This window comes from Mus musculus, chromosome 2 (genome assembly GCF_000001635.26).
Source record: "Mus musculus strain C57BL/6J chromosome 2, GRCm38.p6 C57BL/6J".
In the NCBI taxonomy this organism is placed as follows: domain Eukaryota; kingdom Metazoa; phylum Chordata; class Mammalia; order Rodentia; family Muridae; genus Mus; species Mus musculus.
Genome location: NC_000068.7, coordinates 129,516,082 through 129,537,059, shown reverse-complemented (window position 1 = coordinate 129,537,059; position 20,978 = coordinate 129,516,082). Strand labels below are relative to the sequence as shown.

The window sequence follows — 20,978 nt, the reverse complement described above, 5'->3', positions numbered from 1 at the left end:
AAGCAGGTGGGTGTGAATGTCTATATTTATTAAAACATATTTAGCTTCTATTTCTCTTTACCACCCTTCCACTGCATCCTTGAGAGGCAGCAAAGAATGATGGAAGTATTACTTAGCCATGTTCAACTCCTAGCTTTGCTGCCCATGACTTTTTTGGTCTTCATTTTTCTACTCAATAAACCAGAGCTAGTGATTTATACCTTGTCAAGAGCCCAGGGGAGAAGTCTGAATCAGCCCACTGAGGGTCATCCACTGAGGCTGGTCACAGCCCCCGAGTTGAACCTGGACCATTTGGAAAGACATTGTGACTGGGACATCAGTTCCCTGAAGGGCTCAGGAAGCCCCTGGCTGGTGGCCTGCACTTTTCCTCCAGTTGAAAGGTGCCATCAGACCAGCCGTTCCCAGCCTGTGGTGTGGGCAGACAAGTCTCATGTCCTCTGGTTGTCCCAGTTTCTGTAGACAACAGGCAACTGTCCCTGAGCTGCAGCATCGTCCCCAGGTTTCTGCAGCTGCCATGGGGCATTCAGGCCTGCTGGGATTAGTAACTGGATCATAGCTTGAGAGCCAAGGCCCTAAATATAGGGCTGCCTGTGCCTGATGCAGAAGACCTTGGCACCAGCTGCTCTGCCTTATGTCACAGACAGGGAAACTGAGGCCCAGAAAAGGAGATGGATTTTTCTACTCTTGTTTGGTAAGCGAATAATGACCAGACCTAAATTTCTCACATCAAAGGCTCACTCATCTGCTCAGTCCTTCCCTGACTTAAAGCTTATTTTCCTCACTCTGTCCACTCTCCCTGGCCCACCCTGAACTATATGTCCCAGTTGATGACACTCTTACCTGATCATCCTCCATCCAGTCTACTCTCATACAACAGGAGACTTTCTTGAAAATGCAAATTAAATCACGCCACCCCTGGAATACTCTTGCAGCTTCTGTGTCATCCAGAATGAATGTAAGATTATCTCGGGGGTAATCTTTTTGTACACTGTGTAAAGTTTGTCTTTGTGTTATGCAAATGTTGGTTTCTGTGCCGCCAGAGAGGAGAATACTGGCCAGACTTTGGTATTATTATTTTTATGGATCATCACTTGTGTTGGAAACATTTACCCTTCTCGCCTTCTAATTGGTTTACTAAAGATCTAATGGCCAGTAGCTGAGGCAGGAAAGAATAGATGGAACTTCTGGACAGAGAGAGGGTCTTTGGGAAAGAATCAAGAGGTGGGGGATTCACCAGTGTGACACGGAGGTGGAAGGAACAGGTGTGGAGGTTGAGTGAGAAGTAATGGGCCGTGTGGCAGGATGTGAGCTGGAATTAGTCGGGTTAGAGTTAGCTAGGAGATAACCTGCTACAGAGCCTAAGCTTTCTTAAATAATAAGTCTCTGTGTCATTATTCAGGAGCTGGCGGCTCCAAGAAAGTCTGGCAATAATTGGTGTCCAATGTGAGGGTATGTATATCCAAGCTTAGGGCCTCAGAAAAGTCTCCAGAGGAAAGCATGGAAGATGTTTCCCTAGCAACAGAGCCATGCGGGAGGCCATTGGAGAGGAGCCCCAGACACAGCTACCACAAGTTCTCCCAAGCATGGCACAGCAGGTAGGCACATTACTGACCTGCTGGGCTGAGCTCCTGTGGTGTAGAGGTGTCACCACCCCCTCCAGACTGCTGCTTAGGTGGGAGGTTGGGCTGCTGTGGGCCGGAATGGACAGAGGTCAGAGGTGCTGGCCCAGTTGGTGAACCTTGGGAATGCTCAACAGCCTAAGGACTGCTGCTGCTGCTGCTGCTTGGGCAGGCAGACAGTGGTTGCAGCCAGAGTTGGGTGGGAAACAAAGACGTGAACTGGCCGCTGAAAAGTGGGTGGGATAGGTCCCAGAGCACAGAAGCCTCAGTTTCTCTGGCTGTTGTGGGTGCAGAGTGGTGGAACTGCCCCTTCTCTATGAGCAGAGCAACTGGGGGCGGAGCCAGTGGTTATCATCCCATGCTAAGTGGAGCTGAAAAAGGAGTGACTGCAGGCAGCAGAAGCCAAGCCCAGGAGTGAATGAGAAACTGGAGTCCTGAGCACAGATGAGCCTCTGATGGGCCAATGTATGTTTTGAATTGTGCTTAGGTGCTGAAGAAAGAAAACAAACTGGCTATAGACAGTCATAGAAAGAAATAAGTAATTTAAAAATAACAAGTGAAATCTCCAAAGGAAAGAGAGAGTTAGATTTAAAAAAAATATTTTCTGTTTAAAAAAAATGAGGACTACAAAATGGCAGAGAGCACTTGGACCCCATATAATTTTGTTTCAGTTATCAGCATAAAATAATTATATTTTCCGTAATGCTTGCAATTTTATATATCCTCTTTAAGAAAAATAAAAATAAAACAAACTTAGATAAGAAGAGGAGAGGAGAGGACTGAGGAATTAAATGTTAGGTTACAAGCAATAGACAATCCTTTGAATCAAAATAAAGAAGTTTTAGAGGAATCAAATCTAAACCCTGCAGTGCCACTTTGTGATAAGATTGCAGAATGGCAACCCATAGAGATGCTGTATGCTGAGCAAATACAGATTCTGTTTGATGATGCCACCTCAGAGCAATTTCATACATAGCTTTTGTGTTTAATTTTGTAGAGTTTGGAAAATTAGAGTATATACATACGATGATAATCATACAATTGATATCTATTTAAAATCCCAATGGGCTTCTGCCCGAAGTTCTGAAAAGGCTGAATCTGAAATTGCACATTTATTAGAGGTGAGCAGAGGCTATCTTGGAGATGCCTTTGCAGATTGAAGCTAGTGGTGTTACAGCGTATTATCCAACAGAACACAACAACGTTTTAGACATTCAGACATAAAACATGCTACAGATATATTTCATAATCCTACGGGTCAAACAATCATAAAAAGATCTAACTACACTTTAAAGGAAATGCTCATAAAACAAGAGAATATGGGATCTCCCAGAGATAGGATAAATAAATGCTTTATTGACTATAAATCTTTAAATGACAACAAGACAGGTAGCACAGATGCTGAAAAACATTAGATTTTAGACAGGACTACTGAATTCAGCCTATATATATATAGAGGCTGATCTAATTCATATATATATATATATATATATATATATATATATATATATATATATATATGATAACTTTAGAATGAAGGTCAGGAAATGTGTTGAGTTGAGGAAGAGGATTTGTCTTTATTTTTACAGGAAATGAAAATCTATGGGTTCCTTTAAAATTAATAAAATTAAGCTTGACTATTTGACTGCAGACACAGAGAAATAGACCAAGAGCAACAAAACAGGTGGCGTGAATGCCGACCCATGCACATGGGATCAGCTCTGAGACTGGCTGAGACATGAGTGTCTCTGCAGTAGCCAATGAATCCTGTTAGCTTCAGAATCCTCATGACTTAATATTACACGCCACACTCTCATATGACATGGATAGAGATTTATATCACACTTTTCTTATAGTCCAAATGGACTTAGAAAGTTTGATGCCTGTCACCTGCTCAAACATGGAGCAGAGAATCATCGTTAGCTGATTTGTGCACACTGCATATTCCATACACGTATTAATGCAAAATTGTATATTTCCTTTAAAAGTTTATGTGCCTTCAGAGCAGAATGAAGACAAGAATGAAGGCAAGACAAGTAGCCCATGTGATCCATTCTCACAGATTGTCTTAGTTTCTGTTTCCTCAAAACTTGCATTTAAGACAACCTCAAAGTGGCCAGCTCAACTGGCCCAGCCTCACAGACTGTTCCAGGAAAGACTTCATTTAAGTCCTACCCCTTTTCATCCCACAGAGACTGGACATCAAATAATACAGCTAGCTTTCCCAGGATTTGGACAATATCCAAATCCAGTTATCTTAGGGTCTCCCCAAAATGCCGTAGCCTCCAGACAACAGGAAGCAATTCTAAGAATATGATGCCTCCATTCCCAAGAAGTAGGGTGGGTAGGTTTTGGTCATTTGATGAGTGATGGATACTTGCCATGATTGGGGGTGGGGGGCAGTCACAAGTCGTTATTGGCCTTGGTTAGGAAGGAAACAAAGTAAAGGAGATCAGATTTAGGATCTCTCTCTCTCTCTCTCTCTCTCTCTCTCTCTCTCTCTCTCTCTCTTTCTCTTTCTTTCCTCTATCCTTCTTTCTCTATCTAGTGTTAGAAGGAAAGGGGGGAGAGGGGATGAAAAAAGGGGGGAAAGGGGAAGATAGGATGAAAAGGTAGCTTGTTAAATCTACTTTTAGACTAGAAAGCAATTACAAATCTCAAATATTTTATTTGATGGATTATTATATATTGATAGAAATTTAAGGTTGTACTTTTGTTGTAACATACTGTAGGTATGTTTCAACTCTTGTTTAGGACATTGTACATATGCAGCTCATTTTAAAATGCAATATAAAGTTCTATCCTTATGCAAGCTACTATTGCAAACTAGGATAATGAAGAAATGCAAGTCAGTAATTAGTCACCTATAAGAGTCAGACTTGTAGTCTTGTTAGATGTTAGCTTAGTTAATTACAGAAACAAGCTTTATGTAGCCACCTGTCTACGTTTTTAAATTAAACAGTTGGTAAATAGCTAGAATCAAATAACATGTGTCTATTTAGATATACTTTAGATAGAAGGATGGTCTTCAAACACTTCAGAGATCTACAGAATACGGCATTTAAGATTTTTTTTAAATAAAGTTTTTTTCTGACAGTGAGACACATCAGCTCCTGGCAGCACACCCATTTTCTTTCAAAGAAGATCATGGGTACCAAAGAACTTCCATAAGGAGCTTGCTTCAAATGTGGCAAAGCTGCTACTGGGCAAAACAACTGTCCTTGTCTTGAGTGCTGACAGCATGCTGTCTAAACTGTAGACAAGCAGGACACTGGGAAGATTGGCCAACTTTGTTAAGACAAGGTAGGCCAGACAGTTCTTCATAATTCCTGTTTCACAGATAAGTCTGTCAGATGCTCTGGGCCTGTAGGCTAAAAACGGCTGCCCCAGTGTTACAGAGGAATCTTGGGTGACTGTGCAGGCAGCCAGCAGCCTCTGTCCTTTCTGTAGTTTTGGAAGCTGCTCCTGTTTACTTGGGTGATAGTTATCCTTCGCAGACCTCTGATGGGGTTGGAGACTAGATAGTTATAGTCTCACAAAGAAGCTTAAGTTGTTTAGGATTTAAGAAAATGTCTTAAGATCTAAAAAGATATTTTTAGGTTGATAAATGCAGGTTATGATAAAAAATGATTTCGGTACAGAACTTTGAACTCACCAAGCTAGGATCAATAGTGGAGTACTTTCTCCAAGGTTGCCAAATACAAATGGACTGGACATTGTGAATGTATTTCTTACCTGGTAGCTCTCATAATTGTTCTTATTATATGTAATTGATGAAAAAGTCATTTATTAGACTAAAAGGTGAGATGTTGGGGTAATCTTTTGTGCACTGTGTAAAGGTTGTCTCTGGATTATTCACATGTTGATTTTTGTACCAGGAGAGAGTTGAGGACTGGCTGGACTTTGGTATTATTATTTTTATGGATCATCACTTGCCTTAGTATTTTGTAAACATACACCTCTCTCACCTTCTGATTAATTTAAGAAAGATCTGATAGCCAATAGCTGAGTCAGGAGAGGAAAGGTGGGACTCCTGACAGAGAAAGAACTGGGGGAAGAATTGACAGACAGGGGATTCTCTGGCATTACCTAGAGGTGGACAGATGGATCAGAGCAGAGCAAAGAGGTAGACCTGGCCACATGGAGGGACATAGGCCAGGATTAGAAGGGATAGAGTAGTTGGGGGGAGGGGAGGACTTCCCAGCTAAGACCTAAGCTTTAAAATACTAATAAGCCTCTGTGTCATTATTTACATATTTTGTGGGTCTGAATCAGTCCCACTATAAGATTACATGAGTAAGAGCCACCCAGTCCCACAGAACCTTCTTTTACATTGGGCTACACACACACACACACAAACACACACACACATGCACAGCATGCATTTAAATATGCACATTCACACACATGCATGTGATCACCACACACAGACATGTATATGCATGGAAACATGTCTATGCACACACATTCAGACACATTCTTGTGCACACACCATATACATAAATATGCAGTCCATATAAGCACATGAAAACAGGCACATACATGCACACATTCATGGATACACATGCATGCAGGCAGGCATATGCATATATGTACACAAGACACACATACAAACATGAATAACATGCACATAGATATATACACAGGCACAAACGTGTGCCTTTACGTAGACATATATACTTGCAGGCACACATGAGTAAACAGACACATGCATACAAATAAGTACACACACATGTACATGTACACATGCATACACACAGTGAGAAGGTGACCATGTTGTCTTCTTTGCTGTCTCTGGGAGGCCCTTAACCACTGGAGCCTATGTGTGTACATACATATATGTATACACCTGCCTGTTTATATACATATGCACAAATGTGTGCATTTGTCCCTGTTTTCAACATGCTTATTGGTGTGTATGTGCATATTTATGTGTGTGTGATGTGCACAGATATGTGAATATATGGGTATATTGTGTGTGTCTGTGCAAGTGTGTGCATACACATGTGTGCCTGTGTCTTGGTGCCTGCTGTTGTCTGTACTTGCCTGCTTGCCCTGAATATCATCGTGCCTAGTTCAGCTTGTGCCTCCTACCGTCCCCTCTTTAACCTCTAATGACTCCACTGATGTGCACTCAGCCCTGTCGCTGACTCACCTCTTGATTTTCATGAGAACTAATTCATCCTCAGGTGTGATAATGAGTTACTTCTACTCAAAAACAATTTTTAGTTTTTAGCTTTAAAGATCAAAACCAAACCAAAAACAAACAAACAAAAAACAAACAAAACAAAACAAAACAAAACAAAAAACCCAATGGTGGTTCTGTGTTACCAGTAACTTTCAGGGCTGTCTGGAGCCCCTGAAACTACACTCAATACACAGCCATTATTTGGTCTTGGTACAAGCTACAAGCCCAATCCTGAGCGTGGCAGTCTCTGTGACATTTCGGATTGTGTGGATTGTGTTCTTGTGCTCGTCCTTGTCACTTCAGTCCCCTCCCCCACCCACCATTTTCCCAAGATAAATCAGCCAGGTCAGTCAACACGTTTTGATGAAAAAGAAACAAGTTAGTCTTTTGACTTGACAAAGTACGCCATTCTAGGGGCAGAGGGGCCGGGGCAGTCAGGAGCATGTGGAATTGGTGCTGCAGGGGCCAAGACAAGGCTCCTTTTGTGTTCTGGGACAAAGATAAAGTGTCCTGGCAAGATGGGGCCAGGGCCTTTCCAGCGCCAGCTCTGGCAGACGGGATTGGCTGGCAGTGGTACAGCTCACCCCTAGTGACTTGATGGCCCGGCTTCTCACCACCTCCTCCTCTCTTGTAAGCAAACAATTGAGAGCGAGTGAGAGGAGTCATGAAAGTAAGCTGTTTGCCCTTCCTGGCCACCTGGCATTCATTCACACGGATGGGCATCCTCAGATCCGGCAGGCCTGGGACTTGTGGGAGCTTTAATTTGCTGCTTCCGTGGCTTTTGGAGAGAGAAAGCTGGCCTTGGTTCTAGGTCAGGTGACTTTGGACTCTCAGAGCCTCTGGCTACCATTGGAGAGACAGCCCAGCTGCAGGACAGTTCCAGCTGTACAGACCCAGTGACGTGTTGTCTAATAACAGCAAGGCACATGCTGGAGGCAGAGAGGGCTCCTGGGTTTCCGGATGCCGCTTTACATCTGGTGTCGCATCTGACTCTCAATGTCACCCCTGTGCAGGAGGCAGGGTGCACACTCCCACTGAGTTAGAACTGAAGCTCTGGGGAGGGGTGTCACCAGCAGGGTAATGGCACAGGTTAAGGTCCTGAGTAAGGTGTTAAGAAACCTCCATCAGGGAAATACTTATATCAGTTAAAATAATCAGAGAGCATACTGGGCACCCCACTAGCCATGTGTACTACTCCATATGTTCTGCTCTGCCTTCTGCAGAGAATACCCCTTTCCCAGGTAATGGACTTTGCCTTTTGTGACAACCTACCCTAGAGCAGGAAGGAATCTACTTGCTTCCTGGGAGAGGAAAACTTGTATGCTGTTTATAATTTTTCTATGTGGGAGTTTTGGGTTTTTTTGTTTGTTTGTTTGTTTTATTGTTTGTTTGTTTTTTAGTTTTAAGACAGGAGTTTCTCTGTGTGGCCCTTGGCTGTCCTGGAACTTGCTCTGTAGACCAGGCCTTGAACTCAGAGATCTGCCTGCATCTGCCCCTTGAGTGCTGGGATTAAAGGTAGGTACCACTGCTGCCGTACCACTACCAATACCCAGCCCTATGTGGAACACTTTAAAGAGGGTATGTTTGGCTATATGCCTTATTACTACACAGCTCTTGGATGAGCACCTGCTCTCTCATTGTCAGACACAGAGGAACAAGATAAAAGAGGACCTGGCCTCCCGGAGCTGATATTCAGCCCAAGGCTCTGTGCCGTAGCTGCACAGCAAAGTCATCTATGGGAACATTAACCATTTCTTATGGCTGTGACCTGTGCTAGGGCCATGGGACTTCAAACAGGGTGATTCTAGGCACCAGCTTTGCTGAGGCCTGGAGTGAGCATGGAAAGAAATGAACACCCACCTAGAAAAGGAAATTGACCTAGGTTAAGAAATCCGTAAAAATGGGGTTGCTGCAGCATAGTTCAGTCTCTGGGGTCACTGGTGAGGAGCTTATAGCAGAAGGGACCCATAAAAGCTGCTAAATACGCCATGGGAAATAAGGCAGTATGGCCCAGGCTATGGGGGATAAAAAGAGCCAAAGCAGGGTGTGAGTGGGCTGGAGTGTGCAACATATTGTAAGGCAGCCTATTTCTGGGAAGTCACGGGTGGGTCAGAAGACCCAGACGTGGCCAATAGTTCCCCAAGGCCTGCAGGAGGTCACATTGCCACAAGGTCCATCCTGTCTTTACCCTGTAACCCAGATGGTGAAGAAGACCTAAGTCACTGTATTTAAGACTGACACCCCTGTCCCCCTCGTGCCCCTAAAGCAGTCTCAGCTCACAGAAGCCTGGGGCATGGAATAAGGAGCAGGGATGTCAGGGGCTTTAGGAAGGCTGTCCCTGGTGGAAAGCTTGGTGGCTGGGTGGATCTGGCTGGGTCCCACAACTGGAGAGTGCTCTGGCCTCACAGACATGGGGTACAGGGCCGCATGCTGTGGTGAATAGTCCATGAGGAAGCCATGAGCTCTGAGCACAGCTTGGGTTCTGCTGCACCCTGTCCAGTCAGACCCAGAGCCACTGATACTAAAGTGGTACCTTAAAAGTCTTTCAGCGAGTTGTGGAAGGGTTGTGTTCACACAATACAGACCTCGTTCATTTTTTTTTAATTACAAGTCTAGATGCTGTGTTCCAATGTATTCCGATACTGTACTAAGATGCTGGGTCATGCTATCTGCTAGAAGGATAGGTTGCCTTGGAGTTTTAGATTGGAATGTTGCTAAGAGTCGTGCTTTAAGATGTTGAGTTAAAATATAAATCCGTGTTAGCACGTTCTGTTTATAATAGGATTTTAGAGCCTTATGCTAAAATACGTTATGACATTGGAATGTAGTAACACTGTTTTGCTAGCATGGTGTATGTAAACTTAAATCAAGAGGAGGCTCACGGGACCGTGTGGCTTTTGTCAGGAGCAGAAGGATGCCTGGCCTGCATGTCAGGGACAAGACTTGGGTTCAGATTTGACAGTGCCTCTTCCCTTTTGTGGGCTCAGAATCACTGCTTCTCCAGCAGGGGTTGCTAGGCAGTGTTGGCTGTAGGGTTTCTTTTGGGCTCTGAGCATACGACCCTCACTCTTTACCTCCTGAGTCAGAGAGGAGGCTCCTTACCAAGGAGACTGAGCCTCCCTGGGAGTAAAGAGCTTCTTTGCTGCCAGAAAAAAGATGAAGAGAAAGTGACCAGGGTGAGAGAACTGCAGTCCGTGGTGAGGAGAGTCTGGGGACGGCAGCCAGCGGCTCACACCTGGTCTGGGCAGGAGCCAAGCTCTCCCAACATACTTTGTAGCCCCCACTGCTGACCATGATGCTGCTAGGCAGTAGGAGGAACTGCCGAATTCTGATCACCGAGGATCACATCCAGGGGCCCAGTCAGACCCTATTACTCTTCAGCTCTCCTTCATCTTTGTGTGGGTCAGGCTCCTTCTGGACAGGCTTTGAGCAAAAATATCTGGGCTTCCCCACACCAGCTCTTACTACCCCTCACTCACTGGAAACAAAAGCAAGCAATGCAAGGCAGCTTGGAAGTGTGCACACCATCACAGAGGCACTGCTAACCACATACCTCAGCTTTGCACACATCACCCAGCTGCCCAACAGCCCAGCGATCTGCAACCCAAGACTCTGAAGGGGTTAAAAGCACAGTCAGGCTCTTGCCCATTAGATCTTGTCTAGGTCAGCTTTGTAGTTAGACTACCTGTGACAGTTTGTAGACACAGCTTATTGACACTAGGGTTCCAAAGGTAGGGGAGGGTCAGGAGCGTGGGAGCAGACTCTGCTGGCTTCTTGTCAGGGCTTGATGGTCCATCTGCCGAGAAGAAAGGGAGGAAATGGGGTATGCTGGTTAGTTTTTATGTCATCTTGACACAAGCTAGGGTCATCTGAGACAGGGACTCTCAACTGAGGAAATGCCTCTGTAAGATTAATTAGTAATCGAGGGGGGAGGGCCCAGCCCATTGTGGGTGGTGCCATCCCTGGGCTGATGGCCCTGGGTTCTATAAAAGGAAGCCGGCTGAGGTAGCCATGAGGAGAAAGCCAGTAAGCAGCACTCCTCCATGATCTCTGCATCAGCTCCTGCCTCCAGGATCCTCAAGAGTTTTGAGTTCAGGCTTCCCCTAAATGGACTGTGACTCAGGATATATATGCAGGATAAACCCTCTCTTCCCCGTGTTGCTTTAATTATGGTGTTTCACACAGCAGTAGTAACCCCAAGGCAGAAGGATTATGCAGAAGAGGCAGGGCAAAGGAGGCCACTATCTTTCTAACCAACAAGCAGAAACTGACCCTCTCTTGTGGGAAAAGCTCTAACCCTTGCAGGAAGGCAAGACCTACATGGCCCAAACACCTCTTGGAGACTCCATCACATCTCAGTATGTCACAATGGGGGCAACCTGAACTTTGGTAAAACCAGACCATAGATAGCAAAGTTCTTGCACAAGCCATTTCCTGACAGGCTCTGTGTGTTTCATTGCAGTTATTGCTTTGACCTCACTGAACTAGAGACATACCTATAATGCTTAACTCAATCCCTATCAACCAACAAGGACCCTGAGCATGAAAAGGTTAAAGTTGTCCAGGCCTGGGTGGCCCCATGCAGTCTTCTAGGTGTTCTAGTCTTGGAGAATGAAACTCATATTTCACAGTCGTCCTTCCATGAAAAGAAATGTCTACAGGAGATGGGAGCAGGAGCAGTTATTTTCTGGGGAAGCTGGGAACAGATAGAATGGGTTCTGGTACCTCAAGTCTCTGCATACTTTTTCCTTAAATTTTATTTTGAGGTTATAATATAATTATATTATATTATATCTCTCTTCCCTTTTGTCCCTCCAAACCCTTCCATATACAGCTCCCTGCTCTACATCAAATTCATAGCCTCTTATTTTATATATACATATATATTCCTAAATATAACCCCTTGAGTCCATGTGATATTATTTGTACGTATGTTTGCAGAGCTAACCATTTGGTATTGGGGGCTGGGGGCCTCTCCCAGATTTCCTCACTGCCTTTCCTCAGTTCTGTGTCCAGTTGACATGTCCATCGGTGCCATCCTTACTCGGTACACATCTGGGCAGTCATGTTGGTATGACTTCATGGGTGTATCTTCTGATGTTACTAGGTGTGGGAAGCCGCCCCCACATTCGCCGTTACAAGATGGCGCTGACAGCTGTGTTCTAAGTGGTAAACAAATAATCTGCGCATGTGCCAAAGGTAGTTCTCCACCCCATGTGCTCTGCCTTCCCCGTGACTACAACTCGGCCATGGGCTGCAGCCAATCAGGGAGTGATACGTCCTAGGCAAAGGATAACTCTCCTTAAGAGGGACGGGGTTTCGCTTTTCACTTTGGGGCTTTGGGCTTGCTCTCTTGCTCCTAAAGATGTAAACAATAGAGCTCTTGCTCTGCGCTCTGGCGCTCTGGCGCTCTGGCGCTCTGGCTCCTAAAGATGTAAGCAAAGGGGGGTTTACACTCTTGCTCCTGAAGATGTAAGCAATAAAGTTTTGCCGCAGAAGATTCTGGTTTGCTGCGTCTTTCCTGGCCGGTCGCGTGAACGCGTGTAAGAGTTGGTGCCGAAAACCCGGGACAAGAAAACTCGGGACGGGAGTTAACCATCACCGGCGCAAGGAAGATTCCTCATTCCGGAACCAGAACTGCGGGTCACGGTAATGAAGTGTTCCCGTAAAACAGACTGTTGAGAAGGATTCAACTGCGTGAATTCAGAACTCTTCAGCTGGGGAACGGTGGTAATAAAGTGTTCCCGCATCACAGACTGTTGAGAAGGATTCAACTGCGTGAATTCAGAACTCTTCAGCTGGGGAACAGGGTACCCGTAAGTATAGCTTTACAAGGTAAGTCTGGCCTTGAACTTTCTAACGAAATTCAAGACAGTCTATCAGAAGTAAAGTGGGAAATAGCTTTACAAGGTAAGTCTGGTCTTGAACTTTCTAACGAAATTCAAGACAGTCTATCAGAAGTAAAGTGGGAAATAGCTTTACAAGGTATGTTTGGCCTTGAACTTTTTCTAGTGTTAGGAGCCTTTTTGTTCCTTTTCACATGTTATCAAGTGGTTAAGGCAGGGCTGAAAATTCTGGATGAAATTCAGGGCAATCTATCAGAAGTAAAGCGGGGAGAGAGAATAGGAGCAAAGAGGAAATATGGTACACAAACTAAGTATACAGGCCTTTCCAAGGGTCTTGAACCCGAGGAAAAGTTTAGGTCAGGTAAGAATACCTGGGGAGAGATTGGAAGGAAGGAGAAGGAAAAAGAAAAGAAAAAAGATCAATCAGCAGAGGCTTCTAGGAGAAGGAGCCTATACTCATCACTAGATGAGCTCAAGGAGCCAGTTCTTAGTAGTTCTGAATCAGATGAAAAGGCTATTAGGGCCTGGAAGGCGCTCTCCCGAGCAGGTGAAGCCACTGGACAACTAACAAAGATCGTCCAGGGACCTCAGGAGTCCTTCTCAGATTTTGTGGCCAGAGAGACAGAGGCAGGCTCTTGCAGCCTACAAGGTCTTATTGTCCACCCTGGAGTTGTAGATCAGGATTATAAAGGGGAACTTCAGGTTCTCTGTTCTTGTCCTCAATTGTCTTTTCTATATCACAAAGGGACAGAATAGCTCAACTAATAATTTTGCCAAGCCTACATGGCTGTTTTCCTTCCTCTGGTATTCCTTGAGCTGCCAGAGGGATTGGTTCTACTGAAAATGATTCTGATTACTTAATAATGCCTTTAGATTGTTGTCAAATTTTATCTACTCCTCATGTAGGGGTAAACCCTCGTGGCATCAGGCCATTACAGGTCTGACAAATGGATGTCACGCATATTTCCTCCTTTGGGAGAAATCAATATTTACATGTTTCTATTGATACCTGCTCTGGTGTAATGTTTGCCACACCTTTAACAGGTGAAAAAGCCTCACATGTGATTCAACATTGTCTTGAGGCATGGAGTGCTTGGGGGAAACCCAAACTCCTTAAGACTGATAATGGACCAGCTTATACATCTCAAAAATTCCAGCAGTTCTGCCGTCAGATGGACGTGACCCACCTGACTGGACTTCCATACAACCCTCAAGGACAGGGTATTGTTGAGCGTGCGCATCGCACCCTCAAAGCCTATCTAATAAAGCAGAAGAGGGGAGTCGAGACTCTACCCCGAGTACCAAGAGTGTCTGTGTCTATGGCACTCTTTACACTCAATTTTTTAAATATTGATGCTCATGGCCATACTGCGGCTGAACGTCATTGTTCAGAGCCAGATAGGCCCAATGAGATGGTTAAATGGAAAAATGTCCTTGATAATAAATGGTATGGCCCGGATCCTATTTTGATAAGATCCAGGGGAGCTATTTGTGTTTTCCCACAGAATGAAGACAACCCATTTTGGATACCAGAAAGACTCACCCGAAAAATCTAGACTGACCAAGAGAATACTGATGTCCCTCGTCTTGGTGATGTCCAGGGCGTCAATAATAAAGAGAGAGCAGCGTTGGGGGATAATGTCGACATTTCCACTCCCAATGCCGGTGATGTATAATGCTCAAGTATTCCCCTGCTTTTTTACCACTAACTAGGAACTGGGTTTGGCCTTGATTCAGACAGCCTTGGCTCTGTCTGGACAGGTCCAGACGACTGACACCATTAACACTTTGTCGGCCTCAGTGACTACAGTCATAGATAAACAGGCCTCAGCTAATGTCAAGATACAGGGTGGTCTCATGCTGGTTAATCAACTCATAGATCTTGTCCAGAAACAACTAGATGTATTATGGCAAATAGCTCAGCTGGGATGTGAACAAAAGTTTCCGGGATTGTGTGTTACTTCCATTCAGTATGAGAAATTTACTAGGGCAGCTAATTTGTCAAAAAGTCTTTCTCAGTATATGTTACAGAATTGGACGGCTGAATTTGAACAGATCCTTCGGGAATTGAGACTTCAGGTCAACTCCACGCGCTTGGACCTGTCCCTGACCAAAGGATTACCCAATTGGATCTCCTCAGCATTTTCCTTCTTTAAAGAATGGGTGGGATTGATATTATTTGGAGATACACTTTGCTGTGGATTAGTGTTGCTTCTCTGGTTGGTCTGTAAGCTTAAGGCCCAAACTAGGAGAGACAAGGTGGTTATTGCCCAGGCGCTTGCAGGACTAGAACATGGTGCTTCCCCTGATTTATGGTTATCTATGCTTAAGCAATAGGTCGCTGGCCACTCAGCTCTTGCACACCACGAGGCTAGTCTCATTGCACGGGATAGAGTGAGTGTGCTTCAGCAGCCCGAGAGAGTTGCACGGCTAAGCACTGCAGTAGAAGGGCTCTGCGGCATATATGAGCCTATTCTAGGGAGACATGTCATCTTTCAAGAAGGTTGAGTGTTCAAGTGTCCTTCCTCCAGGAAAAACAACACGGGACCAGACCAGGACCCCTCTAGGTGATGAGCCTGGGAGGAGGTTATGTGTACGGCTCCTTTACCTGCACACTGGGGATTTGACCTCTATCTCCACTCTCATTAATATGGGTGGCCTATTGCTTTTATTAATAGAAAAGGGGGAACTGTGGGAAGCCGCCCCCACATTCGCCGTTACAAGATGGCGCTGACAGCTGTGTTCTAAGTGGTAAACAAATAATCTGCGCATGTGCCAAAGGTAGTTCTCCACTCCATGTGCTCTGCCTTCCCCGTGACTACAACTCGGCCATGGGCTGCAGCCAATCAGGGAGTGATACGTCCTAGGCGAAGGATAACTCTCCTTAAGAGGGACGGGGTTTCGCTTTTCGCTTTGGGGCTTTGGGCTTGCTCTCTTGCTCCTAAAGATGTAAACAATAGAGCTCTTGCTCTGCGCTCTGGCGCTCTGGCGCTCTGGCGCTCTGGCTCCTAAAGATGTAAGCAAAGGGGGGTTTACACTCTTGCTCCTGAAGATGTAAGCAATAAAGTTTTGCCGCAGAAGATTCTGGTTTGCTGCGTCTTTCCTGGCCGGTCGCGTGAACGCATGTAAGAACTAGGAGACACAGTCTCAAGACAAACTCCCTGACCCTCTGTTTCGTTCAACCTTTCTGCCCCTCTTCTGCAATGTTCCTTGAGCCTTAGGCACAGGAGTGTTTTGTAGATGCATCCACTGAGACCAGGTTCCATAATTCTGCATTTTGATTGCCTATGGATTTCTGTAGTGGTCTTCATCTGTTACAAAGGACGTTTTCTTGATGAAAGGTCAAGACTACATATATCTGTGGGTAAAAGGACAAACGTTTATAGATAGTCGTTAGGGATTATCATACTTTTGAGGGCTGATGGAGCCTTCAAGATGAGACTGGAGGCTGGTCTTGGCTCTGGGCCCTCGTAGTTTCCTTGACTTGTATCCTTGTTATCACTGTATCACTGTCATCCTTGTGTCACTGTGATAAAGCACAATGACCACAAGCTACTTGGGGAGGAAAGTGTACTTCAGCTTACAGCTTACAGTCCATCACCAAGGGACCATGGTGGAACCCTGCTTCCTGGCCTGCTTTCACTGGCTTGCTCAATGTAAGGTAAGACCACCTGCCCAGAAATTGAAGTGCTTACAGTGGGCTAGGCCTTTCTGCATCAATCACCAATCAAGAAACTGCCCTAAAGGCCAATGTGATGGGGACATGTTCTTAGATGAAACTTCCTCTTCTCAGATGATTCTAGTGTGTGTCGAGCTGATCTGAAAAACCCAACCAACCCAACTGTCTGGTCTCTTTCTATCTCATGGGCTTATCTTATCTGTAAAATAAAGCCTAAAAGAGAACTTCTTTTTAAAAATTTATTATTATTATTACTTTGTGTGTCCATGTTTTGGTATGTGCATGTGTAGGCATGTGTGTGTCGTGGTGTGAGTGTGGAGGTCAGAGGACAACTTCTCAGAGTCAGTTCATTCATTCCTTCCATTGTGGTTCCCCAGAATAAAAATCAGATTGTCAGGTAAAATCACTTCTCCAAAGGGCCATGGGTATAAAATTCTCATCCGGTATGACATGAATACAGACAAAGCTGAGATAGGCCTTACAATGCAGAGGGCAGAGAAAGTGGTGGGTGGGAAGGGAAGTGGAAGGGAAGGGTGTGACAAAAAGACTTCCTGAGGCTAGGTAGTCTCCCAAAGTCAGAGCATGTGGCAGGTAGAGTAATGAACAGACTCAGGTCTGCCTGAATACTAGCTTTGCTGTGTGACCTTCAGTTGATACCTGATCCTGATACCTGGGTTTCAGTGTCCTTCTGGGAAACACCAGTTCCATTGGTGAAGCCTCTTGGAGTTTTTACATCCCCTGGTATGTTTGACTGGGGACACTGGATACACCTGTCCAAGAGCCCTCGTTCTTATTGGCATACTCGGAGCAAGGCTAACAAAGAGCGAGTACCCAGTTCCTGAGTGGGACACCGAGGAGAGCTAAGGATGGCTGGAAACAACCCCCAGACCTTACCAATAGGTAAGGACTATTCTTACGGTCAGTTGCTGGGGACAGTGGGAACTGAGCAAAATAAGTCCCTGTGCTTTGGCTAACAAGAGTGAGCCACACCAAGTTCCTGCCCTCAGGACTCACATTCAAGGGGTGAGTACTGCCATTTGCTGCTTGTAGATGTAAAAGTGTCTCATCATCTCAGCAAATTGACATTTTAAAATAAATATATAATGTCCTTCTTTGTCTTTTAAAGTCACAATTGATTTAAAGGCCATTTTATGTGACAGTATAATCACCCCAGATATCTCCTGGTTACCCTTTACATGAGACACCTTTTCCGTTGCTTCTCTTTCATTCTATGCATGATGTCGGATGGAAAGAAAATCTTTTGTAGACACCAGATAGTTGAATTTTATCATAATTGAATCCACTCATCAGTTTATGCCTTTATGCATGTATGGTGTGTGTGTGTGTGTGTGTGTGTGTGTGTGTGTGTGTGTGTGTGTGTGTGCAGAGGTGTGCTTGTCACGGTGTGTGTATGATAGTCAGAGGATAGCTTCAGGTGTCAGTCCTGAAGAGACTCTGGCTAGCATGGTTCTGGCAGGCCTTACCCTTCCTCCGCTCCCTCCTCCTTGCTAAAAACCATTCAATTACATTCCTAGAGCTAGCCACCAAGGTCTATTCCTTTGGCCACTTCCTCCTGAAGCTGACAGCCAAGGTCCAGCTATCAAAGTATTGAAGTTCAGCAATCAAAAAAACCCCATCTGGCTCATCTCACCAATTAAAATTAAACACCACATCCTAACACAGGGTTTCCCATTTTACCTTTATAAACTGCCATTTTCTTTTGTGCCACATCTGTCTCCCTTATCCTTTGTCCTTTGTCCCACTCTGGGACAGACCCCCTTACATCTCTCCTTTGCTGCTTTTCTCCCCTCTCCTTTGTTCCCTTTCCCATCCTCTCTCTTCCTCTCTCTCCTGTCTTTTCCCTTATCCCTACCCTCCGTCCCTCTGGAGCTAAAAAATCCCCATTTATGTTGAGATTTGGTCTTGGGGGTCCTGAGCCGATCCTTTTCCTTGCACAGAGTGTCTCTTGTGGTGTTTTGTTCTGTGTACACTAGGCCAACCAGCCCCTGAGCTTCCTCCTGTCTGCACCTTCTGTCTTACCACCACACTGGGATTCCAGAGCATGCTGCCGTCTGGCTTTATGTGGGTCCTGGGGATTTTAACCCAGTCCCCCAGTTTGTGTGGCAAGTACTTTATTCACTGAGCCATTTCCTCAGTTCAGGGTTCAGCCTGTGCCTTTTGACTGAAAAGTTTAACCCATTTACATTTAAATAAGTTACTGATAATTACATTTGCTGCTTTGTTACTTGTTTTCATGGCTGATAGTATCTTGCCCTTAGTCCCCCCAACCACCTCCACTTTCTTTTCTATTTAACTGTTTTGTTTTGTTTAGTTGCTGTTGTTGCTTTTTTGTGTGTGTAGTTTTTACTTCCTTTTTGTGTCTGTTGATATTTTTTTCAGGAACCACCCACCCCCCAGCTCCCAACCTTTACCCCTAATGCCCTGCCTTCTCCATCCCCACCCCTACTCTTTTCAATGTTACAGGTTCATTCTCTGAGACAAAGTCTTGCTTGGTAGCACTTACTGGATTGAAACTCGCTGTGTAGACCAGGCTAGCCTCTAGCTTGCAATGATCCCCACCTCCTTCTGAGAGCTGGAACTACTGGTGCTCACCATCTTGCCTTGCAATGATGCATCCGGTCTTTTAAAACAAGGGTAGATTTGGAGTTTTCCTTAGTTTGGAGTCAAGAGCGTTCTTTCTCTTTTCTCAATAAACAAAGCCGACCCAGCTGTGTGTCCTGGTCATTTTCTCCCATGTGGCTATGCTACTGGATGGAGCGGAGGTCTTCCCAATGTTCTTGTTGTTTTTCCTTGTTTCATTGTTTGTGGCACAGCAGCAAAGGCTCCATCTTGTCTGCAGTCAGTATTTCCTGCTTTTATATTTTTGTCTTTTCAAGACTCTCAGTGTAGGGTAGCAGCTACCACTCTCAGATATCGTAGACATTACTCAATAGTCCTGAAGGTACTAGAGTAAAGCAACTATGCAGGCAATTATTAAATGGCTACTAACAGGACTCTAATTCATTTGTGTTTTTCCTCCACAAACCGATACTCAACAATTTAGCAAAATACCAACAATCCACCCCCTACCCCAAACCTCCTATCAACCAAGTTAAACTAAGAAGAAATGGTTTCACAATGGCTACTCTCAGGGAGTTGGAAACGCTTATTGTAGAACAGAGCTATAAAGGTTCAAGTTAATATTTCAATGAAAATTCATAGGAGGCATTCACCGTCTGTTAACATGAGAGAAATGTATTTGGTCATATCATTGAACTATTTTATAGAAAACTTCAGGTCCTGCTGTGTTCTCTCTGAAAAGCATAACATTTCAGTGGCCACACAAGACCATTTAAGTATGATCTAGACCTCTCCATAAACCTAATGTGTACTTTTATAATATATAAACATAGCTAATACTCACATACTTGTTCTTTTAAATGAAAATAGTTTTATAGAAAGACCAACTTCCTATATAGGAAATCTTTTTTTATTATTATCTTTGAAGTTTTAATATAGTTACATCATTTTCCCCTTCCCTTTCTTCCCTCTAACTCCCCCTCTCACCCCTTGCTCTCTTTCTAACTCTTGCCCTTTTTCTTTAATTGTTGTAACATATATATGCATATACACATATACATATCTTAATATAGAAGTGCAAGCTGATCAGTTTTTATAATGTTACTTGTATGCGTATGTTTCCAGGACTGACCACTTGGTATTAGATAACCAACTAACGTGTTCTTCCCTGGGAAGGCTGTTTCTCTCACTCTCAGCAATTCTTAGTTGGCTGTAGTTCATCGTCTAAGGCTGAGGCCGCTGATCCTTCCTTCTTCCATGTTACAATGTCTATTGGTGACATCCTTGCCCAGGTCTTATATAGGTAGCCATGTTGATGAACTATTCCACACTGAACATGCCTGATATCATCAGTTGGTCGACATTTAAAACATGTCCTATAAACAATAGAAATATGTTCTACCTATACTTATAAGTAGCTGTAGTTCTATGGCCTGTCAGATTACAAATTTATGATTTTCACTGGAATTACACAGATCCCAACTTCTTAAACTGTAAGTTTCACCCCATGGGAGATCTTAAGATGGCATGCGGTAGTTAAGTAAAAAAAAAAAAAAAATCTGGCAGATTAAAGAACAATAGTAAAATAATAAACAGAAATAAGTGTAAAATAAAATCTGGCAACAGGAAAAGGCTGCTGAATGTGTAACAACAAAACATCATTCAGAGCCCAGTGTGGAACGGATCTGAGGTTGCAGGCGGTGTTTGCGCATGTTGCATCTTGAACAACTTCAGGGAAGCCTTGTTTCTGAACACACTCGGTACTGCACACGCCATGAGACTCAAAGCAGGACTGAAGAGCGTGGCTTCTGCCTGTAGCCACACGGAGCATATTGTGCATGCCTTCCACAATCTTTGGCCACAAACATCTGTGACCTAGTATGTGTCCTGCTCCTTTTTCCTTAACAGAGCCCAGTGGGGCGTCTCTGCTTGAGACAGATCAGAGTCAGAACACACAGTAGCGTGCAGCTGGCCTTGCAGCATGCCGGTAAGTTGTGAGTAAGGTTTGCAGCGAGAACCCCAGGTGCATGACTGCTACGCCTTCTTGTCCAATACAGCAGCAGCAC

The 20,978-nt window shown here is 44.5% G+C and overlaps 1 protein-coding gene across 2 annotated transcripts in view; it reads left to right on the top strand.

Annotated features, from left to right (window-relative positions):
• The first annotated feature begins 457 nt into the window (after positions 1-457).
• F830045P16Rik (RIKEN cDNA F830045P16 gene) overlaps positions 458-20,978 on the top strand; it is a 78,806-nt gene continuing 58,285 nt past the window's right edge. For both annotated transcript variants that reach the window (NM_001379444.1, NM_177653.3), the window contains exon 1: positions 458-691. In NM_001379444.1, coding sequence (NP_001366373.1) covers positions 598-691 — 94 coding nt within the window. In that variant the 5' untranslated portion in view covers positions 458-597. The remainder of the gene's footprint in view (positions 692-20,978) is intronic.